This window comes from Lynx rufus, unplaced genomic scaffold (genome assembly GCF_022079265.1).
Source record: "Lynx rufus isolate CCGP_SWC_20201006 ecotype Redwood Valley unplaced genomic scaffold, mLynRuf1.p SCAF_9, whole genome shotgun sequence".
Classification (NCBI taxonomy): domain Eukaryota; kingdom Metazoa; phylum Chordata; class Mammalia; order Carnivora; family Felidae; genus Lynx; species Lynx rufus.
In genome coordinates this window covers 105,183,892-105,209,606 of record NW_025814897.1, presented here as the reverse complement: position 1 = coordinate 105,209,606, position 25,715 = coordinate 105,183,892, and the positions used below count along the sequence as shown (strand labels likewise).

The 25,715-nt window shown below is 58.8% G+C and overlaps 2 protein-coding genes across 2 annotated transcripts; both read right to left on the bottom strand.

Moving 5' to 3' along the window:
• Positions 1-602: 602 nt before the first annotated feature.
• MS4A10 (membrane spanning 4-domains A10) lies at positions 603-12,766 on the bottom strand. Its single transcript, XM_047072087.1, has 7 exons — positions 12,731-12,766; positions 9,086-9,304; positions 8,513-8,632; positions 7,944-8,000; positions 6,185-6,316; positions 4,899-5,009; positions 603-3,094 (listed from the first exon to the last, which is right to left on the bottom strand). The coding sequence occupies exons 1-7, from the start codon at positions 12,764-12,766 to the stop codon at positions 2,984-2,986; spliced, it is 786 nt and encodes a 261-aa protein (XP_046928043.1). The 3' UTR covers positions 603-2,983.
• A 5,302-nt stretch (positions 12,767-18,068) lies between these two features.
• Positions 18,069-25,468, bottom strand: LOC124504717 (membrane-spanning 4-domains subfamily A member 15). The gene is made up of 6 exons (XM_047070207.1): positions 25,238-25,468; positions 22,621-22,743; positions 21,564-21,620; positions 19,576-19,668; positions 19,094-19,207; positions 18,069-18,185 (listed from the first exon to the last, which is right to left on the bottom strand). The coding sequence occupies exons 1-6, from the start codon at positions 25,466-25,468 to the stop codon at positions 18,069-18,071; spliced, it is 735 nt and encodes a 244-aa protein (XP_046926163.1).
• Positions 25,469-25,715: the final 247 nt, after the last annotated feature.

The following is a 25,715-nucleotide window of genomic DNA, read 5'->3' as shown; positions in this document are numbered from 1 at the left end:
TAAAAAAATTTTTTTAACATTTATTTATTATTGAGAGACAGAGAAAGACAGAACACGAGCAGGGGAGGGGCAGAGAGAGAGGGAGCCACAGAATCCGAAGCAGGCTCCAGGCTCTGAGCTGTCAGCACAGAGCCCGACGCGGGGCTCGAACCCACGAACCGCGAGATCATGACCTGAGCCAAAGTCAGACGCTTAACCGACGGAGCCACCCAGGCGCCCCCCCCAATTTTTTTTAATGTTTATTTATTTTTGAGAGCGGGAGGGGCAGGGGAGGGGGGGCACAGAGGATCTGAAGCAGGCTCTGAGCTGACAGCAGAGAGCCTGATGCGGGGTTTGAACCCACAAACCGTGAGATCACGACCTGGCCTGAAGTCAGACGCTCAACTGACCGAGCCATGTAGGCGCCCTGGAATTAAAAAAAAAAAAAAAATTATGTTTATTTATTCATTTTGAGAAAGGGAGTGAGAGAGAGAGAGAGAGGGAGGGAGAGAGAGAGAGAGAGGGAGGGAGAGAGAGAGAGAACAAGAGAGGGAAGGGCAGAGAGAAGGAGAGACAGAATTCCAAGCAGGCTCCTCGCCACCAGTGCAGAGCCTGATGTGGTGTCTGAAGTCACGAGCTGCGAGGCCGCGACGTGGGCCGAGGTCAAGAGTCGGATGCTTAACTGACTGAGCCAGCCAGGCGCCCCACCCTGGAATCATCTTTAATTTTCTTACTGTGATAATACTATTGTGATTATGCAGAATGCTCACATTCTCAGGAAGAAATGCAGGCAGAAGAATCTGGGGACGGAGGGTCCTGGTGTCTGCCACTTCCGGATGGTTCCACACAAAGGCTCACACGGAGGTGCAAGGGTGCCTGGGTGTGGACGTGCATGCACGAGACGGATACACATGGAGAAAGAGGAAGCAAGCGTGCTAACCTGACACCCCAGTTGAGTCGCTCTACTCTCCTTTTCATAGATTGGTTGAAACGAAACCGCCGGTCCAGTACAACATCCCATTTTACAGACGAGGAAACTGAGGCCCTGTAAGGGGATGGGGCCGGGTCAAGGTCACAGAGGAAGCGACCGCCTGAGCGGAAATTTGCACCTGGGATCTCCAGACAGCCAGGCTTTGAGGTTCTTTTCTTCGGATTCTTCGTCCTAACCGTTTGTCCCACACATCGGCCCTCTGATGCTCCGTCCAAGGCCAGGGACTTACGCTTGACATTCTGCTCCAAAGCCAGCTGTGACCCGCAGACGCAGCAGAACAGAAGCAGAGACCAGAGGTTACCGGCAAGTCACTAACTGAGACCAGAGGTGACAGGCAGGAGTGGCAACAAGGGAAGTGACGACAGAATTCAGACAACCTTGAACCCCGGGAATATTCAGTGCAGTGACGACAGAATTCAGACAACCTTGAACCCTGGGAGTATTCAGTGCGAGGCTCGGGAACCCCGAGGGCATCGCTGCACCCTGGGGTTTTGTAGGACTGCGATCCCGGACAGCTGAAAACCCGGGCTACCACACGGCAAACGACCCATCTGGGAAGACGGGGTTCCCGTGAACTTTGAGGGCTGACTTTGCCGTGTGCACTGTGGTGGCTGTCGTACGGGCACGTCTCATCTGACCAGTGAGAGTAGCGCTCCTGGAGAGCGGGGGCCATCCTGTCGCCACGTCTGGGCGCCGTCAGCGTGGAGTCAGGGTGCTCGGGTCCGAATCTGGGCTCTACTGCTTACCAGCTGGGTGCCTTCGGGAAGCTTGCTTAACATCTCTGAGCCTGCGTGTCACAGGGATAGTGACAGAAGCTACACCACAGATTGATGGGAGGGGCAAATGACACGAGCTGTGGCCCAGAGTCAGAAGCCCCGTCTCTATTGGGCAGAGTGAGTGCCGTGATTCTCCAGGGAAGAGAGTCCAGGCAGAGGAAGGGCAAGGCGGTGGCTCAGTGTCTGTGGAGCCTCAGGGAAGCCGGGGTGGCGAGAGGCAGAGAAGCAGGTGCTGAGATCACCGCGTGGGGTGGCAAGCGAGTTTCGTCTTATGTTTGCAGCGTTTCCATCGTTTTTGTGCTTTGCTTCTTTTCGTGGAAAGGTATCGGCTTCCTGTGTGTTGCTGACACAAAGTTCCCCTCGACGATAATGCGCGGCGAGAAGGAAAATCACTTTATGGAAACATGAGGGGAACAGAATACAGTCCGGAAATCGCAGGAATCACAGACTGTCCCGGGAAGGCTACATTCAGGAACGGAGAAGGCGGTTCTCCCTCGCTTGGCCTACTCCGCGGCGCCAGCCGGTGTGGACCTGGGACCTGAAGCCTCACTCACGGCCTTGGATATCACAGCTGGAATCCCGAACCTGACTCCTATCTCTGAGCTTTCCAGCTGCGAGGCCCAGGTCCCATCATCTACCTCTCCCTCAGAGTACAGGTGGAGACACTGAGGCCCAGGGAGGCAGGGAGATGCGTTAACCGTTTGTTGGGGGAGAACTGGGCCCCGTTTCCATCCGACTCGAGGCCCCGGCTGCGCCCACCCCCGATCCAGGGATTCAGACCCACGCTCCCCCAGAGACCTCACGGTGGGTTGAGTCTGGAGGCCAGGCCTCCCTGGGCTCTGAGGCTCCCTTCTGTGACTCGCCCCACGCCCCCCGTGGACGAGCTCCCCGTGTGTCCGCCAGTGACTGGAGGGCAGCGGACAGGGAGGGTAGAGGGGTGGAGTGGGGGCTGGGGTCTGTCCCTGGGTGGGTAGGACCTGGCCGTGCTCTGGTCCAGCTGAGAAGCTGACATGTTGCAGGGGGTGGGGCCCGGGGGTCCCTTCTGGGCCTGCGGGCATGGGGGCCGGCCTCTACCTCGGCCACCAGCACGGGGCAGACATTTCTAGCAATAGCCCCGTTTGCCCCTTTCTGGCAACCGCCTCTTCGGAACTGTGCAGGGAGAAGGGACCCGGGGGGAGGCGGTGAATTCTGACAGTTTGGGGAGCCCGGGGCCTCCTCACCTCTGCTCTGGCTCGTCTTACATGTCACCCCGAGTCATAGTCACATCCCCATAGGCTGGTGGAGGACTCATCGGTGGCCCCCGGAGCCCCCACGACGATGTGTCCGGAGCAAAGGATAAGTCACCTTCCTGCAAAAGAGAAGCCACCGTCCCTGCTGCTACAGTTGGGGAGTGAGTGGCCATTCACAAAGCACTTATCCACGGGCTTACGTGCTCAAGGTTCCCCCAAAGATGGGGAAACCGAGGCTTGAGAGACGACGGAGGGACTTCCAGAAGGCCAGTGTGTGCCTCTCTCTCCGCCTTCTTGTGGTCGAGGAGGGAGCAGGGAGAGGGGGACTGGCCCCTGGTTCTGAGCCTGTTACTAGTGTGCAGGTGACCTTGGGCAAATCACTTGCCCCGTCGGCTTCCCTGATGGGGCCGAGCCAGCTGATTTGCCAGGGTCCCTCCTCGCCAGAACACCTTCCAGGGGCCACGCTGGCAGTGTCCCCGGTGACTGCTGTCGTGTCCTCACCACTCGTTTGTGACGAGGGTGCTGCAAAGCCTGTGCCCGGAGCCATTCTCTCAGACAGAGGGGGGCACGGAGGCGTGTGGGGGAGGGCCAGCTTGGCCACTCACCGCGTGTGACAGTGGGGAGTCACTTAACCCTGCTGAGCCTCCTGCTTCCTCTTCCATATGCGTAAGCAGAATTAGTGATAATTTGTGGCCACGGCAATGGGCAACCAAGAGAGTCGCCTGCAGTGTTTAGCGCAGTGCCCAGCACACGGCAGATGCTGATATCCGGGAGCGGTGACTGTGAATTCCCCCAGCCGGGGAGGGGGCCTCGGTGTCCCCATCCTGTAGGGCGGGGTTGGCCTCAGTGACTCAAGGCCCCTTCCAGCTCTCTGATGTCTTAACGAGAAGACTTCCTGCCAGCCAGCCAGCCAGGCAGTAACTGGGACAACCAGAGGGGGTTTGGTAAAGCTCAGGGCCACACGATCCTATCTGTGCCAGGTGAAAACCCCAAAAACGGATGGCACTAATGAGAAAACGCTCCGAGTGTCGAACTCGAAGGATCGCCGGGATCACATGTTTTTAGTGTTCGGAAAGTTCAGATTATAATGGGAACTTTTTTCCTTTAAAGAAATGAGCCTAGGAAAGTCACCTCTGGTCAGGGTCAGGGTCACCGGCGTGGGGCGAAGCTAATCTATTCCAGAATGTACCTGGCCCCAGCCTGCCGTTCCGCCCTCCCCGCCCCAGGCGGACCAGCACTTGGCCATGGGGTGGACACACCTCGGACTGATTCCTGGATTTCCTTACGGGCTGACTGACCTTAGGAAGTGAAGGAAACTCTCTAAGCCTCAGTTTATTGATCTTAAGAATGGGGAAGTAACTACCTACCTCCAAGGGCTGTTGAGAAGATTAAGCTAAATCACGGTATGGGTTTTGGTTGTGTGTGTGTGTGTGTGTGTGTGTGTGTGTGTGTGTGTGTTAATCTTCAAGTCATGTTTTTCTAAAGTGCTCATAACGGGATTGCCTGTAGCTCGAAATGCTCAGTCTCCTAGGACGCCCCCCCCCATCCCGCCTCAGTTACTCCCTCCACAGCCAAACCCCACAACATGCTATAGCTCTCCTGGCCTTCCCCTTCCTGGCCCCAAGCCAGTGTCCATGACTTTCTCTCTGCTGGAGGTCCTTGCTCCCACCCTGCCTGCAAGTCGGGATCCCGCCCAGCCTCCAGCCATCTCCCTGTGACAGCTCCCTGGCCTGCAGATGTTTTCTCCTCAGTGACTCTGCAATTTTCACCTTCAATCAGCCTTTGCTCCCCCCTGACTTGTCTCCCCGGCTGGACTGTGGTCCCGCCTCTGTCTGTGGCCCCCACTAAGTGCTCAGCGACACCCCTGCCTGCCCCCTCCCCTTCCTGAACCTCGTGTCCCCACCCATCTCTGGAGGGCCTCACCTCTGCAGACCGGCGGCCAGCCCTGCAGACTGTGACGGCCGTGAAGCTCAGCAGGAAGAACTCCAGGAAGGAGAAACAGAGCAGAGCCAGCTCCAGCCTCTGGATGTAGACCTGCAGGGGAGGGGGGGAGAGGGAGACAGAGAGAGGCCTCCTGGGTATCTGCACCCCTCAGGCTGGCGCAGGCGGGGTCAGACCCAGCCAACAGGGGGCAGCAAGGGCTTCCGCCGCCAGGTGTGCCTGGGCGGGGCCGGGACTGGGTCCTTCTTAGGCGCTGCTCTACGCCCACCTCCCGGCATCTGTGGGTCCTCAGCGAGCATTTATTTGTCTGATGTTGGAGGGCTGGAGAATCTTGTGGGCCTCTGGTGGCACCGCAGGTGACCTTAAGTGCCATCTCATCCAGCCCCACTTAGATGGGGACACTGAGGCTCAGAGAGAAGGAGCGCCTTTTATTGTTGGGGCAGGGGGAGCTGGGCTTAGGACCACCAAGCAGCTGGGACATCTCACAGGGCACGAGCGTGTGGATGGGGAGTGTGTGTGTGTGTGTGTGTGTGTGTGTGTATGTGTGTGTGTGAGTAGGCCTGCCTCTGTGCCTGCACATGCGTGTGCATGGGGGAGCTCGATAAGGACCAGCCCCCCACCACCGTGGTCAGGGACCTGGCCCAGAGGCCGGCAGCCACCATGTGGAGTGTCGGGCCCACCTTCTGCTCCAGGGGCCCCACGCTGTGCTGAAAGGGCCCTGGGCTCCGAGTTGTAGGCCCAGCTTTGAGGCCTCGCTGCACCCCTGACACTTGCTGTGTGGCCTCGGTCTACGAATTTAACCTCTCTGGACCTCAGTGTTCACTCCCCTAAAACGGGGGTAATGAAGTAGACTCAGCCTGCTCTGCAGGGCTGCTGAGAGGCTCACCCATAGTGGGGTCACTGGGGCTATGTCGTTTACAGAGCCTTGACCAGGGAATTGGCCGTTCTAGAAGGGGGTCCTGAATTTGCTGCTCAGCCGTACACGGGCCCCTCTCCCTTCTGGGCCTCAGGTCCCCTACCTGCAACAGTGGGCTCGGACTCAGTGACCCGAGGCCTCCCGCAGCTCCCTGCCGCTGACCAGTGAGAAGCCAGCATCCCCCCTTTGCCCCGTGTCTCAGGAGGGACGGGGTGGGAACAGATTGGCTGAGGGCTTCAGCTCCGGTGCCTGGGCTCTGGAAGGTTTCCTGAGAGCCAGAAGCGTCCTCCTGGCCAAGCCCAAGGCCGCACCTTCCTGGGAGTCAGGGGACCCTCGGGGCTGGGGCACTCACTGTGCTGTTGGGGTACGGGGTCCAGATCGGGAAATCAAACGTCCTCTCCAGAAAGAGATCTTTGGCAATGACAAAGAGGCCCGCTAGCACGCAGAAGAAGCTGACGCCGTGTGCTGTCAGGCAAAGTATCTTCTACAAGCAAAAGTCACAACCGTCACCCAAAAGTTAGAGACCCAGATCTAGGCCCCGTGTCTAGGCCTGCCAGGTGCTTGCTCCGTGGCCTCAGGAAAGACTCTGCCTGTCTCTGGACCCGAGGCTCCTCATTTAAATGTGACTTTCTGAGATAGCTGACCACCGGGGAGGCCCCAGGTGGCTTTCACCTTCTATGGGACAGGGTTGGGGGAACGCAAGGGCTGCTTCCCGACCCACAGACTTTGTACCGAAGAGGGATGTTCCCACCACTGTCTCCCTCTCCAAGCTGGTTTTGACCATCCTGGCGTCAAATATGTCGCCTGGTCAGGGCACTGGACGTCCAAATGGCCCCTTACCCATCCCCCCCTCTCCATAGGCTAGAGCAGGAGGAGCCCCAAAGGTGCCCCACGCTCACACACTCTGGGTCTGCCTCCGTCCCCACCCGCCACGGTCCCTGAAATGTCCCCATTCCTCACCGTCTTGGGTTAAACACGATTCCAAGAGCCTCTTATCAAGAGCAAACCCTTGTAATGGACAGAGTGTGAACATATGGAAACTCCAACTTGTACCAGGACGGACGTCCCTGCAGTAAAGCCTCCCTCTGCCCAGGCGTAGGAAGGGGGAGCCTTCTGGTTCCGAAAGGGGCCCAGCCCAGGAGGAATGGCAGGTTTTTGCCATGCATCCCCTGCCTCTGTGGGTAAATGGCAGCACACTGCCCTGTTATCTATGCCTCTTGAGAAGGCAGGGGGATAGCCCCAGCCCAGCCCGGCCGGAAGGGCACAAATGTGGGCCAGGCCAGGGCTTGTGGGGCAGAAGGTGGGCTGAGGCCATGAAGTAGGAGGGGGTAGGAAGGGTCCTTCTGTCACCGATGTCCGTCCATCTGGCCAGTCTTGTGTCGGTGTTTACTCTGGGCCCACTCGGGCCACCCCGGGCTGCTCTAGCCCACCTGTGCCTAGGAAGGTGCTCAGACACCCCACGGCTTAGTGTACCGCAGAGAGATGAGAAGACAGGTAAGTCCAACAAGCTGTGGGGATACAGAAGCCAGCCATAGCAGGTGGGGAAAGACTACCAGGAGGACGGGGCACGGAGGCTGAGTTTTGAAGAATGATCAGGAGTGAGCCAAAGCGGGGTGAGAATGTGCCACCCGGAGCGGGCAAAGTTCTCAGGCCGCGGACAGGGTGGCACAGAGGAGGACAGAGTCCTGTCTGGCCGGTGGTGTCTCTGGAGATGAGAAGCAGATAGAAAGCGGGCCAGGGCCCGCAGGCCTCGTGGACTTGCTGCTATTGGAGGCAAGCAGGGGCTCCTGGGCACCAAGGAGGTGGACGGCCACGGAGGGGTGGGGTCAGACTTGCACTGCGGAACAACGGGTCGGGCTGCGGTGTGCAGACATGAGGCCAGACGGGCCGGACGTGAGGACAGAACTGGGGCCCAGGAAGGGCAGTGGGGGAGGGGCAGACCTCGGGGCCCCGGGGACCCTTCTGCTGTCGGGAAGACTCGTGCCTGCTCCCAGCGAATCCCAGAGAACGGCTTCCCGAATCTGTACTCCACACGGACGCCCTTCACAGAGCTGACCCGGGGAGGACTGGGGACTGGGATGGGAGGGAGTGACCTCACTGTTTCCACTCACCAGATAAGTCTTCAAGACCATGTCCGTCGTTATCACCAAGATCCCTGAAATGAGAAACTGCAGGCCAGATTGGCAACAGTCATGAGGGAGGTCGGGGTCCCCTGAAACCCAAAAATTTGCTCTCTTCTGGCTACTGTCTCAGAAAGCCGAGCTCTGGTGGCAAGGAGCTCCCCCTGCCCACCACGTGGCCCATCCTGGACCTGCCCTGGCCATGCTGGTCTCCCCTGGGCACCCGAGCCCCCACACCAGGGATGCAGCTGTGCCCGGCGCCTCCCGACCCCTCCCAAGTCCCCAGCTCGTGCTTGCCCTCCTGCCGATGCGCGTGTCCGGTTAGGGGAGTGTGCAGACAGCCCGGGAGTGCTCCCCTGGGATGCAGGCCTGAAGGGGCCTCCTGGGAGGGGCCGAGAGGACAGAAGCAGCGGCAGGGAGGCTGGAGAAAGGGGTGGGCACACGCTCCCCCCCCCCCCAGTAGCTCATTCTGACCCACCTACGTCCAGCCCCCAATGCCGGGGTCCCCCAGGCCTGCCCACGGACCCCCACATCCGGCCCGTGTTTTGGTACCTACTCACAGAGGCAGCCCCCCAGAACGGATACCAAGACTTCAGCACCACCAGGTGAAGATCCGTGACAGTAGAGACCAGGTAAGTCCCAAAGAACAAGTGCAGCAGAGCGATGACAACATGGAAGGCCTGGGGGCGGGAGGGAACAGGCAGCCACTGCTGGGGGACCCGCTGGTGCCCTGCGCCAGCTGGCTGGTCCCAGCCCACTGCCCACCTTCTAAGGGATCCTGGTGGGTCTACGGGGAAGGACTGGCCCCTTGGAGAGGCGGCTGGGAATCCAGTAATTGTCCCTCCGCCTGTGGTGCTGCTGGGGCCTCCCAGGGCGGGGGGGGGGGGGGGGGGAGGGGACGGAAGAGAAGGGAAGGGGAGAGACTTCTGTTGAGGACTTGCTGTGAGTGACACGGCGCCAGTGCTGGTGCAGGTGTAGACAGCCTCTCCCACCCCTCGGTGGCGTTTTCAGTTTTCAATCCGAGCAGGAGTGTGAAGCAGGGCAGCTGGAGGCTCTCCTCTCTCCCTCCCTCCTCGGGGCTCCCCGGGTGTCCCCCTCCTCCACTTCCGGGGCCCCAGGAAGTGGGCACTCACGCCCAGCTCCTTGAGAAGGCTGCTCCTCTTCCTGGGCTTCTGCTGGTGCCAGGCTGGAGGCAGGAAGCCCGGTGGGCTCGGCTCCTGGGGCAGGTATCTCTGGCCGGGCTGTGTTGGGCTGGGGGTCTGCCATGGCGGGAGCTCCCTCACTTCCGGTCTGGGAATAATTGTGGCCACCCCATAGCCTTCTGCTGCCAGGACTTGGGCCAAGGACCTTAGCTGCGGATGAGGGAGAGAGGCTGGGGCAGAACGCATCTCATTTCTGGGACTTATGTCTGGTCAGACTCAGTGTCACCTCTGTTCTCCGGGCCAGGGCCTTCCAGAACAGTCTGCTCTGCTCAGTAACCCCTGAACTTGGTTTGACCTGGAATAACCTGGCTTCTGGGGATGGGGAGGACCGGCCGCTTATAGCCTCTGTGGCACTGCAGGGACACCGCTCCTTCTGGGGCAGAAGAAAGGGTCAAATTCCCAGCCATTGCAAGACAGAACACATCCAAACTGGCGATGGTGGTTCCTCTTGATGGGAAAGAGGATGGAAGGAAACTTCTGCTGAGGACCTGCTATAGGTCAACGCTGAGCCAGGAAGTCAATATTTAACAGTGAGTCAACATTTACAAACATTTCCTCCATTCTTGGCAGTGGGATAAGCACTTTACATGCATTATCCGATGTCATCCTTGTCCCAAACCTCTGGGGAAGTCCTGTGGCTTGTTTCCATGTTGCAGATGAGGCCCAGAGAGGTTAAGCCACTTGCCCAAGGTCACACAGTCAGGAAATGACTGGGCTGGGACTCAAAGCCTGGCAGACTGGCTCCCGAGTGCGTGCGCTTAAATCGGTTACACACTGTTGCCTCAGTGAATGAAAGGAAACGTTCTGGATGTTTCAAGAGGCGTGAGAGAGAGGTTGAGGGAAAACCTTGCGGGGGACTGAAATCACCACTTGCTGAGGGTCCCGGTCACGATGTTGTATACTGATGGATGCTGGGGCACGTGGGGCTTGGGGGCTGCCTGGGGACTTAGTGAGAAAAGCTGGTCTTTCCCAGGAGAACGGGAGTGAGGTGGGGTGCGGAGGGGAGGGGAGACAGTTTATGGAAATCGAGGTAGGAGACAGTTGTCCACGGGGATGGGACTCACAAGTAACGGAAGTGGACCGTTCTTACTCTTTTTTGGTAAAAAGAAAGGGGGGGGCGCCTTCCCCTCAATCTTAATTCTCAACTTTAATCCCAACTGAATGCGTTCAGGAGGTGCTGCTTGAGCACCCCCATTTTTGCAGGTTTCCTGCCGTGGGGGTGCGGAAAGCAGGAGGGGGAAAGAGCTTTGGGGAGGCTGGGACGGACAAGGGGCCCGGATAGCTAAATTCCAGACGGGGAGGAAAGGAAGGGACCGTGTCCAAGGGCCAAAGGGCCAGACAGGGGGCACGGGCTCCATGCTACGTGACGTGCCTCAGTCCCCGGGAAGTTGGCTCCATTCTGTAAACGAAGACACGAAGCCTCAGAGAGGTCCGAGGCCTTGGCCGAAGTCACACAGCAAGAAAGCGCCTGAGGTTTGGGTCTCTGTGTGGTTGGATGCCACTGCTCTGCCCTGGCTGCTGGGCCCTCTGACAAATGTCTCCGTTGGCCTGGTTCCCGATTCGGAGGAGAGGCTGGGGGTCCCAGCAGCTGAGCCCAGATTCACCATGATGCACGACATCATGATGTGACTCTTCGGTGACCTGACCCAGCTACGTCTGGGGATTTGTTCTCTCGATTGCCAGCATTTCGAGCAGAGCCCCTCCGACAGAGACAGCTGGACCGGTGGGGGCACGGGGTGGGGGGCGCAGCTGGTGGCAGAGGCCTATCCAGTCAGCCACCCACTGCGACTAGACTTCTCTGGTGTACCAGGGGAAGGCGGGACTTAGAGCTGAGCCTGGACGCCACTGGGGAGCACGAAAGAAGGAAGATGCCCCGGCCGGACTGGGTCGTCCGGGGAGATCGTGAGACCTCGGTCCCCGGAGGTGCACCTCGTACCTGCGCTTTCGCTTTCCAGAATGTGGCAGTGGGAAGGGTTCAAATATCCACTTGGGGGTCGTGTTCAGGGAAGCAGAGTAACCCTTCTCAAGGTGTATTCCATGGAACACAGTTAAGGACAGAAAAGGAGCAGAAGGGAAATTCTGGGAAATCCTGGTTATCGACTTCGCCCTCTTTAGCAGAGTGGAGGGCCTGAGAATTCTTGTAGGGGAGCACTCGATTTTAACACTAAGGACATTTCCCACACTGAATTGGCCGTGGAACCTTTTTTCTCGTAGTCCACGGACCCTACAGTTGTTGTGTGTGGAACGCTTTTGGGCCGAGAGGCCTTAAACTGGCAAACATTTGGTTCTAGGGGATTTTGGCCTTCTTTGCCCCCGCTTTGGTTTTCTCCTGCACATATCGTGTGTGGTCGGGGTGGGGATTGGACTGCGATCCCTAGGTGCCACTTCCAATTTCAAACAACTCTCTCTCGGGACAGGGGTCTGCTGCGGGGATGTCCTGCCACCGGGAGGGAGGGGTGCTGAGGGCGGGACTTCGGGGAACCAGAGGGACAGTCTGTCTGCTGTGAGGTTCCCACTTTCTGAGGAGGGCGTGGGCTATGAGCCCTTAGAGGGCTTACACACTATTGCCCCCCCCTCTCCGCGCCCCCGCCCCCCGCCCCATGTCCCATTCCTCCAGAACCTGGTACAGAGCTGCTTGGGTGGAGATGGGCTGATTGGGGTGGGGGTGGGGGGCAGCCAGAGACCCAGGGGGGCGATGGCCTTGGTCCCTCCCCTGTCCCGCAGCCAGCTGAGGCCTTGAAGGCCCAGCCAACCTGGCGTTCCCAGGAAAGCCAGCCAGGGCCCAGGTACCCTTTGTTCCTTCAGCTCCTGGAAGCCGGCTTCCCCCGGTGTTTCAGGACAGCATGCTGGTATAAGGGGACAGTCCCCAGCAAGGAGCCCAGGGGCCAGCAGGAAATGGAGGCCTCCACTCTAGGGTGGAGTCAGGAGGCCTGGATTCTAGCACTGGCCCTGTGTGGTCTTGGGCAAATCCATTCCCCTCTTTGGGGCTCTGTTTTCTCATAATTTGTGTGTGTGTGTGTGTGTGTGAGAGAGAGAGAGAGAGAGAGAGAGAGAGAGAGTTTCTGGGAGTGGAATGGAAACAGCTACAGCCCTTCCCACCTCTAATGGTCAATGACTGGTGGCAGATGGGTTCTAGGCAGTGGGTTCCTCCTTGGGGCAAATGCTGTTGGTGCCCCCCGCTCCCCATTTACCGGGGGGTGGGGCACCCATTGCCAGCTGCTGTAATCGCTGGTGCTAAGGGCTCCTAACTGCTCCCCTCTGGGAGTTTAGTTACACCCCTCCCCCAATCTGCAGTCAATGACTGGCACGGGGTACAAGAGGACAGTCCCTTTGCCTCAGGGCAGGACCAAGCCTGTGCTCCCAAGCACCCCTGGCGTGGGATCAGGCTGAAGCCAGTGGTCAGCTGAAACCGCATCTGTCCTTGGATTGTTTCACCTGCCCGTCCTGCCTTTTGCTCTTCTCCCCAGAGCACTCCCTCATAAACCAGTCGCACAAAATCCTTGTCTCAGGCTCTGCTTCTATAGAATCTGACTGAAGACACTCCCCTCCTTATTCCTGCTGTAGGGGACCACTTACCTGGCCCTGGGACCTCAACTGGGAGCTTCCGGCCATGCTCTGCCCTCTGGATCCGACTCAGGCCCACAGAGACAATGGCAGAAGATCAGAACATCTTTATGACGTTAGACTTTGGATCTTTTCCCTCCTGGCCCCGCCTTCTGCTTCAAGCCCAGCAGCCTGTGAGCTGTCAGGATCTTCCCCACCCCCCAAACCCAGGCAGGTAGAAATCCTTGCACCCTCTTTACAGCTGCAAATTTCCTTCGGCAAATCAACCTGTTTACAATGCGGGACAGATGGGGTGAAGAAGGTTGTAAATCTTCATAGAGTCACGGTTGAGCCTTTTAAAATATCTTTCTGGGGGGCGCCTGGGTGGCGCAGTCGGTTAAGCGTCCGACTTCAGCCAGGTCATGATCTTGCGGTCCGTGAGTTCGAGCCCCAGGTCAGGTTCTGGGCTGATGGCTCGGAGCCTGGAGCCTGTTTCCGATTCTGTGTCTCCCTCTCTCTCTGCCCCTCCCCCGTTCATGCTCTGTCTCTCTCTGTCCCAAAAATAAATAAACATTGAAAAAAAAAATTAAAAAAAAAAAAAATAAAATATCTTTCTGGGGGCCTGGGTGACTCAGTCGGTTAGGTGCCTGACTCTTGATTTCGGCTCAGGTCATGATCTCACGGCTGGTGCATTCGAGTCCCTCGTTCGGCTGTGTGCTGACCGTGCAGAACCTGCTTGGGATTCTTTTCTCTCCCTCTCTCTCTGCCCCACCCCAATAAATAAATAAAGTTAAAAAAAAACTTTCCAGCTTTGGAAAATTTCAGACATTTCCAAAAGTAGAGAAAATGGTCTAGTGAACGCCCTCATACCATTGCCTGGGTTGCAGCGGTCATGGGCTTGTAGCTGACCTTGTCCATCTGCCCCCACTCCTCCCCACGGGGAAGCAGTGCTCTGGGGTCCCACAGCTGCATGTGTAAACATGGCAGGATTTATCTCTGAAAGATAAGGACTCTTTAAAAAGACTATGATCCCGGGGCGCCAGGCTCCGAGCTGTCAGCACAGAGCCTGACGCGGGACTCGAACTCACGAAACGTGAGCTCATGACCTGAGCCGAAGTCGGACGCCCAACTGACTGAGGCACCCAGGCACCCTCCCCTGTTTTTTTTTAAATATATATATATATTTTTAACATTTATTCGCTTTTTGAGAGACAGAGACAGAATGCGAGCAGGGCAGGAGCAGAGAGAGAGGGAGACACAGAATCCGCAACATTAAAAAATATTTAAAAAGACGACGATCCTGTGTCACAACTAAACAGTTAAGGCATGTGAGGTTTTGGTGCCCACTGGGCTGCACTGAAGCTCACCGCGGTGACCCTGCAGAGCCCTGGGCAGTACAGTTTTGCGACGACTCCCGTGCGGCACAGAGAGCTGCTCTGGCCCAGCCCTTGCTACCTACTGAGCGTCAAACGTCTGGTCAGTGTTCCGGTTCCTCCGATCGTGTCAGGAGCGTCTTGTTACCTCTGATTCTACCACTTTGTAGCCGTGAGAGCTCGGGTGAATTATCTGACCTCTCTGGGCCTCCGTTTTTCCCTCTGCAAAGCGGGGATCACAATACCTCTGGAAGGCGTTGCTAGAGGGTTCAACGAGTTAGAATATTAAAATGCTTCCAGCCGTGCCTGCCCCGTGTCAGGGGCTGTGTATGAGTATTAGAGTCACTGTGCGCTCCCAGGGGTCCCTCACACCCAGCCGTCACTCCCGCTGCAAGGTCGCTCGCCTGTCAGACCTGCCAGATTGGACAGCCTTTCTGCGAGAGGCGAGGCCGGGCCATCAGCGGCTCGGGAAGGTCCATTTCTCCTGTCGGGACACCCACCCACCACCGTCTGCAGGCTGGTTGGTGCCCCCTGACCTCCTGTGTTGTGCGTCCCCGCTTTGCACCGATTCGTCACCCACACCTTTAGTCCCTTGATCGTGGGATGAATGTTTTTCTGGAAGCTGTGGTTTTTCACTGGGTTAGAGGTTTCTGCTTCGCCACATAGTCACAAACAACACGCGACGCACACGCACACAGGCACACCCGTCCCCCCCCTCCCCGCACCCTCGTGCGTTAACCGACTCACTCTCAGAAGCTTTAAGGAGCGCTTAGGATGGGCCGGCCACGCTGCTATGGGCTGGAGGTCCCGCAGGGGCGGGGAATCTGCCCTGCCCTTGAGGAGCTTGGGGGCTGTGACAGGCAGGATAGGGACCCCCCCCCCCCCTGCCTGGCAGTGTACACATCCTGATCCTGGAACCTATGACTTGGTTACCTGCTGCCGTAGAAAGACTTTGCAGATGCCATTGAGTTAAGGGTCCTGAGAAGGGGGCATCATTCTGGCCTAGCGGGTGGACCCCATATAATCACAGGGGCCCTCCATGAGGGAGGCAGGAGGAGCTGAGTCGGTGACAGCGACCGGAAGCGCTGCTGGCTTTGAAGGTGGAGGCCAGGGTCACCCGCCGAGGGTTGCCGCAGGGCCCTGAAAGCTGGAAAAAGCAAGCAAAACGGTTCTCCCCTAGAGCTTCCACAAGGCACTTGGCCTTGCCAATTACCTTGACCTCAGGACTCCTGACCTCCGGAGGATGAATGTATTGTTGAAAACACTGAGTTTGTAGAAATTAGTTACAGCAGCTGCAGGAAACTGATAGAGCCCAGCGGGGAAGAGGGTCAGGGAGGCAGGCAGCTGCCTGGCGGGGACGAGATGTGACCCTGGATGTGTGGCTGTGTGAACAGCCCAGCAGAGGCCACCTCACCTAGACAGGGGAGAGAAGGATGGGGAGAGGGAAGGCTTCCTGGAGGAAGTGGCATCTACACGGAGGTCTGAAGGAGGGTGGGAGTTCAGTGGGACAGATGGGAGAATGGGGGGCCAGCAGGGACTGCTCTCCAGGCAGAAGGGTCTCCCAGGTTCAGTACGGCTGCGGGTCACGCGCCGGGGGAGGATGGGGAGAGACAAGAGAGGGGAGCAGGCTCTGTCTCCAGGGCTTTGTAAACCTCCCTGGGACTCTTGGACTTTAGCTTCAGGGCAAAGGAGAGCCCCAAGTGGCAGGGCAGTAACCCCATGGCTTTTGTGCCTTAGAAAATTCCCCCTGGTTGTTATCTAGCCTAGAGATGGGCAGAGCCAGCTAAGAGCTGGGGACACAGGCTATAAGGTCAGCTGATGGATGTCACAACGTGGGTGAGAGATGACAGTGGTCCAAAGGTGCTGGGAGGAGGCTGGAGGGAGGGGTCCGAGTTGGAAAGAGCCAGGAGAATCGCGTGGGTGATCATACGTGGGGATGAGTGTGTGGGGACCAAGATGGCTCTCAGATTCTGCCTTGGGCACTGACTGACACAGGGGACCCAGGAGGGAAAATGGTTTGAGCTGGAACAGAGGCTGCAAATTCCTTGTCGGTGGGAGGAAAGCCAATGCTGGAGCTGGCTCACAGGAGAGGTCTGGGTGCGAGGCAGATTTGGAAGCCAACGTAAGCGCCACGAGGACAGAGACATTGGCCAACTCCCGGTGTCCCCAGAGCCCGGACACACAGCAGGTGCTCAAGAAGCACTTGCCGAAGAGCGTGCAGTGCCCAGAGGAGTCCAGGGGAGGTGAATTTTAAGGGATGGATGGAGCGGTCGTTATTAAAACAAGGCTTTTTAAAAGCCCATTGATCTTGGTGACAAGGAGGTCACCAAGCATGGCAGCAGCCTTGGAGAGAACAATTTCAGCAGAGCGAGTGGGAAGGGAGGAAGCAGACTCCATCAAAAAGAGAGAAAGGAAGCCCGTAGTCGAAGGCTTTTGGGGTGGGTGGCTTTCAAGCTGGGAGAGAAGGGACACGCTGCAATTTTCACGCTGGGAAAATTAAACCGCACAAAACTCCCCGCTGTGAGTCCCCCGATCTGGTCTAGGGATTTTGAAAGCCAGAGCTGGTTGTAACCCCACCCCAACTCTGCCCTCGCAGCACCTGGGGGCCGGGGCTTCCTGAAAGGGCTGAACGGCACCAGCCAACTGCCTGCCTTTGGGAAGACCTCACGGAAGGGGCAACAGTCAAATAGGGTCTTGAGGCAGGAGTAGGAGCTTGTTAGATGAAGTGTGGGTGCTGAGAAACGCAGCCAACCCGTCTTTGGGATGAAAAAGCAGGAGGCAGGAGGGGCAGGGGTTGGTGGAAAGCACTTGGTTTTGGACCTGGAGAGCTGTGGTGGTGACACGCGGACTAGCGGGAGCTAGGTTCAAATCCCAGCATTGCCTCTCGCTGGCCCAGTGGCCTTGGGCACTTGATTCGATCTCTTCAAGCTCAGTTGTAGAACGGGGATATGGATGCCTGCTCGTGTGGGCTCAGGTGGGGCCAGACCAAGTGCCGGGATCGTACCACCCAGACCCCAGCTCCCACAGAAGCCCCCTTTCTGTGACGGGGGACCCAGATCTTCTGATAAATATGGGACAAGCCTTCGAAGCCCCTGTGGTTAAAAAGAAAAAGTCATTGCAGTGAGACCAGTTCAAAGTGTAAGCCACACTGTTTATTTCCCTCTGTGGTATGGATGAGATGAGCCACCCACCGGGACCTCTGACATCTGGTAGGGGTGTGTCCTCTGCCTCAGACCCCAGCTCAGCTCACAGTGACCTTCAGGGGAAGCTCTGGTCCCCGGGGGGGAGGGGCTGCCATGGCTGTGCACCTGTGGATGCTGACTGGGGTGCAGTGGGCTGGCCTCAGCCCTCCCCTGCACCCTCCCCAAACCTGACTCCATTTAATACATAAGGAAAATGAGCTTCTCCAGGGGGCGTGGGGGGACATCGCCTGACTTAGACCAGGACTTCGGGGAGCCCTGGGAAGGGCCTTGGATGCCATGTAGTTAATGCGATAGTTTCCAGGTGGGAAAACTGAGGCTCATGACATTGCCATGATTGCAAAGCAGAGAGCTGGTCCTGGAGCCTGGAGCCCTGAGGTCAGGCCGCGGCCAGCTGTGTGGCCTCAGCACTTGGACTCTTTTCTGGAGGATTCTGGGCTCCTGAGCTTAACGGTCTTCCCAAGACCCGAGGGCAGCCTTGAACCTGTCTGCCAGTGAGGCCAGGGATTCCCCCGAGGAAACCGAGAGAAATGCAGAGCAGCACATGGGGACAGTTCCAGAAGGGTGACAGGGCCCACGGAGCTGAGTGAGGGACACTCACCCTTGACATCAACTAGCTCTTTTAGGAAAGAAGCCACTGAGGGAGATGTGTGGGACAGACGTCCCCGGGGAACACTTCACCTGGGTGCCGCGATGTGTGAGGATGGGGGTGGGGGGATGGGCTGCCCCCAGATTAACGCGGTGGGGGTGGGGGGAAGGCTGGGCCCACGGGCTGGACTCCAACCGGCGGAGTGACCTCTACTCGGATGACTCCTTGGGCACATATGCCACATTGTCGTAGGCGGGGGGCGGAGAGGCTGCGGGGCTGGGGATGTTGAAGTCAGCGCTGAAGGCGTTGGGCAGGAAAATCACAGGCTGCAAAGAAAGAACCCGCGACAGTCCTGGAGGGCGCTGGTGCCTCCGGGCGGTGTTGCAACAGTGCCCCCCTGTGGTCATTCTGAGAACAGCGCCCTAGTAATGAATTCCGTAAGGGAATAAATAATAGGCTGACTCACCGGCTCCACTAATATTTCAAAAATATTTACGGGGGCCGATTAGGCGTTGGGAGTGCAGCAGTGAACAAAAGAGACAAGAGTCGCCTTTCTCTAGGAGCTAAAGTTCGGGCGTTCTTTCTCCCTGGGCGGCCCCTGCCCCGGCTCCCTCCCTTGGGTGTTCAAGGTTCAAGGCCGACCCTCCGGATTAGTTTCCCTCCCTGTGAGCGCGCACTCCTCCGCGCAAAGCCTTTCAGTGGCCTCACCTCCCAGTTTGCACAAAGCCACCTCCCAAGCAGCACCCCCGACCCTACGGCCTGCCTTTCCGCCTGAGGCCGCCTTTACTCCACCAACGCCCTACCCGCCCCCCTTCCTGTCTTCACTGTCCTCCAGATTTGGGGAAGCTAAGCTAATTTCCCCCTGAAGTGCGCTGCCCTCTGTGATGCCCCTGTCTGTGCCTCACGGCCTGCGAACTGCCTCTGTGCACAGTACTGCCCTCCAGGACCTCCCCGGGCTCTGCAACCAGGCTCCCAGAGCCGCTGGTCCCTTGGTCCTGGCGCCCCCTTGTGGTCGCGAGGAGAATAGTTCCATCCTCCCCAAAGACTTCGCTGGGTCCCCAGATGTGCAAGAGTGGGGTGGCGGGGAGGCGCAGAGGGGAGGAAGAGGGACTCGTTGCCGCTCCCAATTGCTTTCCCGAAGGAAGAAGGAAGAGGCTGGAAGCAGAGCCTTCCCAGCCAACAGCCCTCCTCAGAGGCCCCGGGTGGGGTGGGCGGATGGGGGTGGGGTGCTCACCGTGTTGGCTTGAGCGCGGGTGGCTTGACACCCGAAGTGGGTGGCAATGACCGCAATGAAGAACTCCAGGATGGTGAAGATGGTAAGCACGGCCAGATAGCCCCTGCCCACATCCTGGGGACCACACCCACAGTCAAGGCAAGCCCGGGGCTCTATGGGAGGAAGGGGCCCCAGGGGGACGGTAACTTGCCCGAGGTCCCACAGCCGGCTGGCAGAGCTGGAGCTGGAGCCAGGCCTCCTGCCGTGCGTCCTGTGCCCTCCCCTTCCCTCCGCGGGGCTGCCCCTCCGTGTCCCCAGGCCTGTTCTTGGGAATGGGATGTCACGGGGCTATGCCTCCATGGGGTCTGTGGGGACTGACAAACTCCGCCCAGGCCCAGGGCCCTGGGGCTCCGGGTGCCGCTCACTCTCGCCTCCCCCACCTCCTGGATGTGGCTCTCCCATGCTCTCCACTCCGGGGGGGGGGGGGGCGTCTGACAACACACCCAGTTAGTGACACCGAAATCCATGAGCAGAATGGCTGTCCCCGCAAAGGCCGCAACGGCGCTGAGAATGTTTGTCCCCAGGCTGCTTCTCACCTGCAGGAGGGAGAGGAGCAGAGGGAAGAGGCCAGGAGGAGAAGGGACAGAGGAAGGGGCAACAGCCCTCCCGCCCCCTCCTCCCTGGGCCAGGGCTCGGTGGCCACCCTGCGACGCATGCGTTTCTGACCCCTCCCCCTTCTCCGGTGCTCCTCCCACGCCTCAGGGTCGCCCTGCCGCTTTCACTGTGGGCGGGGTCTCCAGCAGGGTCCCTGCCTACCCTCGCGGTGCCCGCCCCCCAGGCCTGTGCCCTGCGGGTGCAGCTGCCCCGGAGCAAGAGTCAGGGAGGCCCTCTGCTGTGGACACCGAGGCCCAGCCGGGAGGGTGATGGGGTCCCTTCCATGAGATTCCACACTGCAGACCCCAGGGCGCAGGGGGCAGGGGAGAGTCTAGGGGCAGGTGCTGAGGTGAGGGTAGGCCAACCCCTCACGGGGAGGCCCCGGGCTTCGGGTCAAGGGGATGTCTGGGTGGTCCAGACGGTCACGCAGGGCTCACCCTCCCTCGGCAGCCGAAACCTGATGCTCTTTTGACCCAGCAGCTGGAACCTTCTGGCTGCATTGCCCTGGCCTTACATCGGGGGATTGGGACTGTGGGACCCACTCAGGTTCAAAGATCCCTGACTCTTCTTCTGCTTTTCTTTTCTTTTTTTATGCCATCGAGGAGGTCATGGGGCCCTGAGTGGCCTCACGGGAAATCAACTAATTGGTCAATTAATCCAACCAAGCGCTGTTGAGTGTGTGCTGCAGCCAGATGCTGTCAGAGGCGCTGTGAGCGCGGAGACAAGTCAGGTCCCTGAGCTCCTGGACTTCACAGCCTGAGGGTCCCCGAGTCCAGTCCTGCCCGGTTGTGACCCATTCTCCACCTGGCCCAGCACCGGACGGCCCCCGAGAGTCCACATAGGACAATGGGTCCCTGCTTCTGCTCGCAGTGGCCTCCCTTAAATAAAGGCCCTTAAAATAAATCCCACAGTCTCCTTTAGGCCCTGATTCGTCTCCCTCCCCTTGCCCTCTCTGTTGTGTCCTACCTCTCTGCCTCCTTCATCTCTTATAATCTGCCCTGGCTTCCGTCCCCACGGCCAGCCTCTTCCCCATGGGATACTGGTCCCCGGGCTCTTCTGTGGCTGTCTCCCTCTGAACAGCGAGCTCGGTGGCACCTGCCCCAGGACCCTAGACTGTCCGGGCTGAGCGGAATGACACCCGTTATTCCTCCCCCTTCTCCCCCCGTCCCCCTGCCCCTGCTTCTTTGTGGCACTTTTCACGATCTGTAACTACTTACAGATCTGTAACTGTTACCAGACTGTCTATAACTGTTACCAGACACTGGAGTGTAAGCCCCAGGAGGGCAGGGCCTTGGCCTTCCCTGCTGTGCTGAGCCTGGAGCCTGCTGGCTGGATGCGCTCCCCTGCAAAGCCCACATCGCCTCCCATTGCCCGCAGAGGGGTCCCAGCCACTACCCATGACGACCAAGCGCGTCTCTCCGTCTGATTTCTTTCCACTTGTCTCCCCAGACCTCTGCCCCGGTCTCGTGGAGCCACACATGGTTTCCATAGCAACCCTGCCCAGGCCTTCTCCTTGTCTTCTCATGCTTTTCCCGCCACCGGATTTCTAAATGCTCCCAGCCCACCAAGGCCTCGCTTAGCCTCCTCCTCTTCCAAGAGACCTTTTCTCTGAAGGGCCATGAGCACTCCGTCTGTGGACCCTCACTTGCTGCCCTGTATTGTATGTCGAAAGTGTATTTGCTTGGTTCCTCCTGTCCTGTGTCCGTGCTGTCTGGCTGTCCTCGGGCACCGGGCACTCAGCAGGCCCCCAGGGAATGTTTGTTGAGTGAGTGAATGGACGGGAGGGGCAGAGTGGAGAGGACCCAGCCGTGGCCCTGGGTCCCCCATTCAGACTTACGAGGCAGCTGGTGTGGTTCTTCTCGGCTGCCACGGAGAGGGACCCTGAGATGACGAACTGTGTGGAGACGAGGGGACCCCGGTGAGGCTTCGGCCGGGACACGGGGCAGGTCACACCATGCCTGGGCTCTGTCAAGGCCGTGGGCACCAGGGCGAGGGCAGTGGCCCCTTGGCTGTCACCTTCCCTGCCTCTCGGCCAGCAACCTTGGGATCTCTCTGTAAGGGTGTCCCCTGGTTACCAGGGGCCTGTCCCGGGAACTAGGGCGGTAGCTGGCGAGGTGCATGTTTTCGAGGGACATCATTCACATCTCATGCAAATCTGGCTCTCTCTAAAGGGGGAATTGTTGCAAAGTGATGGTCACCATTTGCTGGTAATTAGCTCCTACGCGCATTAGTTTTTGATTTCCTCAAACTAGAGGACAGGCAGGGCCAGGACTATGCTTTTCAGATGAGGACGCCAGGCCTGGAGACTGAGTGACTCCATGGTGGCCCACAGTGGTGCTGGGATTCAGACCCCACTGGCCTCACTCCCAAGTCTGCATGCCCCCCCCCCTCCCCGGGGCAGCTGGGAGACTCCCGTCTCAGATGGGGCTATGTAAACCCTGAAGTGCTCTCTTGACATTTGAGATTGCCCACTGGCCACGTGCTCCCCGATTCTGCTGCAGGAGTGGACGGCCAGGCAGGCGGGGTGGGATGTGAGCACAGGAGTGGGCTGGGGTGGGGGGGGGGGGAGGTTCGGAGCTGGTCAGACTCCCAGGGGACGGAGCTCTTGCAGGGCTGGGACCCATGAGGGGGAGTAGAAGGGTTTCTGGGGGGTGAGGCTTGGCATTCAGGTAATACCCAGGTGGTTAGTGCCCTTTAGCCCTGCGTCCCATCCTCTTGGCTCTTGGCTGGGAGCTTTTCCTAGGCAGGAGTGGCGCCTGGAGTAGGGTTTGCAGTTAGGAGCTGGATGTAGATTCAGGCCCCTTCCTCCCCGGGCAGCTGTGCGCCCCAGGGAATGTGGGAGGGGGCGGGTGCGGAGGTGAAAGGCGAGCCCCACATGGCCCCCCGGCACTCACGCAGGCTCCTCCCCAGAAGGGGACGCCGCCTTCGATGAAGAGCATCCCCACGTGGCCGCGGCGGACCATGAGCAGCACGCCGCCGAAGCCCAGGTGGATGAGGCCGATGAGGATCTGGACGGTCTGCGGGAGCAGGCGCGACTCAGCCGGGCGGGCTCCACACCGCCCCCTGCCGGCCGCGGGGAGAACCTGCGCTCCCCCCCCCCCCCCCCACCGTGATGCTTGGAACTAAACTCCGATTCTGCTCTTTTGAGGAGACATCCTTATAGCAACCATCAAGGACTGTCTTAAGGAGGAAAGCCAGCTCCCACATCTGAGGGCCCCCCCACCCCTCGCCTGTTGCCGCGTTTCTACAGATCTGCATCTGCTTTGCGCTCTGACCCGTGGATGCACGGCACCGCTGGGTTGCTACCTGGTTTTCTGAGCTCTCGTTTCAATGGCACAACATTCCCTGCACCGGATGCCTCACCCTTTCCCTCCTCGTCGCCCTGCATCCTGCAGAGAATATCTCCTCGAGCATCTCTCTCATTTCAGTGCCTGTCACCGATCCATTCCAGCTGTGTGCTGGTAGCTGACATCTGGACTCGGGTTTGGGTTTTTCGAAGCTGATCCATTCCCAGAAGTAGGACGGTTTTCCCAAGGAAGGGGACATGTGGGCTTCTGGTAAGTTCCGCCACGTTTTTTTTTCCCCATACGTTTTCGGTAACGATTGAGTTCTAGAACGGAGCAGGGACGTTGAAGGCCACCCCCCCCCCCCCCATTTCAACCTCTGCCTAACTCAGGAGCCCTTTCCAGCTCCTGACTTGTTAATAGCACCCCCCCCCCCAACCCTCAGTGGGGAGGTGCCCACCACCACGCAAACCACTGTGGTCCGTTTACGGGCAGTTCTGACTGGGAGCAGATGACTGGGGAACGTTTTCTTGGGATCACGTGGAATAGGCATGTCTTTCCGCGTGCCAAGGATTTGGATATTTATAGGCACCCCCCCCCCCCTTGGATATTCTCTCCTGTTCTCTCTTCAGCTGCGCATCTTTCGTCTTTGCAGTTTCCTTATGTGGCACGGGGTCCCTGCCACCAGCCCGGCTGTCCTCTGCGGGCTCTTCTCCTGCTCCTGGACACTCCCACCCCTGCCATTACTGCTCACAGAACACCAGCTACCTCCAGCCCCGTGCCCGTCCTCACTAAGCAACGTGCTGCGTGTTTTATAGACGTGGCCTCCTCGAATCCCAACACGGTGAGGTCGGTGTTATCATCCTAATTTGGAGATGAGGACACTGAGGCTCAGAGATGTCCAGCGACTTGCCTGGGGTCTCCCAGCGCTGAAGTGGCTGGCCAGCCACCTCGAAAGCTGGTGTTCGTCTACTGGCGACACTCCCAAACACCCATGCGTAGTTTCCACTCTCTGGGTTCTCCGGCAATGTGGATTTGTCTTGTTGGATTGCTTTGGAGGTCATGGCTTCCCAGGTCTCTCTGAGGCTTCGGGATTCCAGGGGCTGATGACCCCGTCTCCGTGCGCGGTGTCTGGTCCCTTTGCACACCAGTGGACGTGGTGCAGCCTTTAGCGTAGAATCTCGAATTCCAGCTTGTTCAAGCCAGAGCTCCTGCGTGCTACAGAGCGGTGGGGTTGAAAACAGAACTGTACGGTCAGGCCATCCTGGGGTACAGGATGCCACTTAGCAGCTGGGTGGCCTCAGGCCAGTGACTTAGCCTTGATAAGCCTCTGTTTCCTAACCTGTCCGACGGGAGCCATGGTCACCGTCTCACAAGGTGGTGATGGGAATCTAAGGAGCCAGGGCCTGCAAATTCCATGCTCAGTGCGTGCCCGGGAGGCGACAACTGTCATCACCGCCGTCATCACCACCGCCATTGCCTCAGCTATGTTTACATCTTCCATTTGGGGAAACTGAGGCCAAGGGACAAACTGAAGACACTATATATGTATGTATGAGGATGAATATGTCTGCCTCTCTGCCTGTCTGTCTATCTACCTATTTGATATTTTCTTCCCGCCCGGAGACCAACAACTCAAGGCCATCTGAGATTGGCAAAGACCTCATGGGACATCTCTCATGGACCCGCAGGAGCTGCCCCCTGCCCACCTCTCCAGCTTCCATCTCCTCTCCCTTCTTCCTCTCCCTCTTCTCATTCCAGCATGTTAACCTTCTATTTCATCTTGAACAAGCCGCGCGCGTTCCCACCTCAGGGCCTTTGCACCTGCTGCCCCCTCCACCTGATGAGCCCTTCCCCTTGCTCCCCGTGTTCCCGTGGCTTCGGCCTCCAGGTTGTAGCCTCCCTGCCATCTCCCCACGGAGACCTGGCTGTCCCCCATCACTAGCGTCGTCCCTCCCACATCCGTCATTTTTGACCGAATGACCCTATTTGGAGTCATGTTCGCCATTTCTTGGCTGGTGGGGTCTCTGTGCGCTCCAGGGGGGATGGGTCTGTCTGTCTGGTGCACAGGGGAATCTTCAAGTCCTCACTAAGTATAGATGGACCGCCTGCCCCTTTCCGAGGTGTCCGTGAGTGCTCCGGTGCTGGGACGCTCCCTCCCGGCACCTGTGCGCACAGGCCTCAGGTGGCCTGGGAGGGGGGTGGGGGGCGGGGGGTGTCTCCTTACCCCTAAAGCTTTGGGCTCTCCCGTCAGGAACGTCTCCGTCTCCGTGGGCCGCAGGTCGGGCGGCTGGGTGGCCCTTGGGGTCTGTGCCCCCAGCGGCAGCTCCTCAAACTGCATCACCCCGGGAGGCTGGCACAAGGGGCTGGGCAGGATGGCCGGAGGCGGGCGGAGGCCGCCGGCGTCGCTGGGCGGGATGACGACGAACACGCCGTTGCTGGCGGGAGCTGCGGACATGGTGCTGGACGGCCTGGGCGACGAGGGCTCGGGAGAGAATGACAATGCTGCTGGTTACACGTTTGCAGAGAGCCTTTTCGTGTATAAACAACGTGCCTGCTCACTGCGGTCCCTGACGATGGCACCCGAGTCACCGACTGTCCTTGGCGAAGCTTCGCCCCCCAAGAAGTGAAGGGATGTCCTAGATCAAGGCCTCTAGGAGAAGCAGGGCCAAGACTTGAATTCCCGTCTCTGACCCCAGAGGCCC

Coding starts and splice junctions, on each gene's coding strand:
- MS4A10 (XM_047072087.1), bottom strand. CDS start 12,766: ATGGCCGGAAGCTCCCAGTTGAGGTCCCAGGGCCAG. Junction 9,305..12,730: donor AGTTGAGGTCCCAGGGCCAG/GTAAGTGGTCCC, acceptor CCTCATCCGCAG/CTAAGGTCCTTGGCCCAAGT. Junction 3,095..4,898: donor CTGGCCGCCGGTCTGCAGAG/GTGAGGCCCTCC, acceptor TCTCTTTTGCAG/GAAGGTGACTTATCCTTTGC.
- LOC124504717 (XM_047070207.1), bottom strand. CDS start 25,468: ATGTCCGCAGCTCCCGCCAGCAACGGCGTGTTCGTCGTCATCCCGCCC. Junction 22,744..25,237: donor GAGAGCCCAAAGCTTTAGGG/GTAAGGAGACAC, acceptor CTGCTCCCGCAG/ACCGTCCAGATCCTCATCGG. Junction 18,186..19,093: donor CCCGCGCTCAAGCCAACACG/GTGAGCACCCCA, acceptor CTTTCTTTGCAG/CCTGTGATTTTCCTGCCCAA.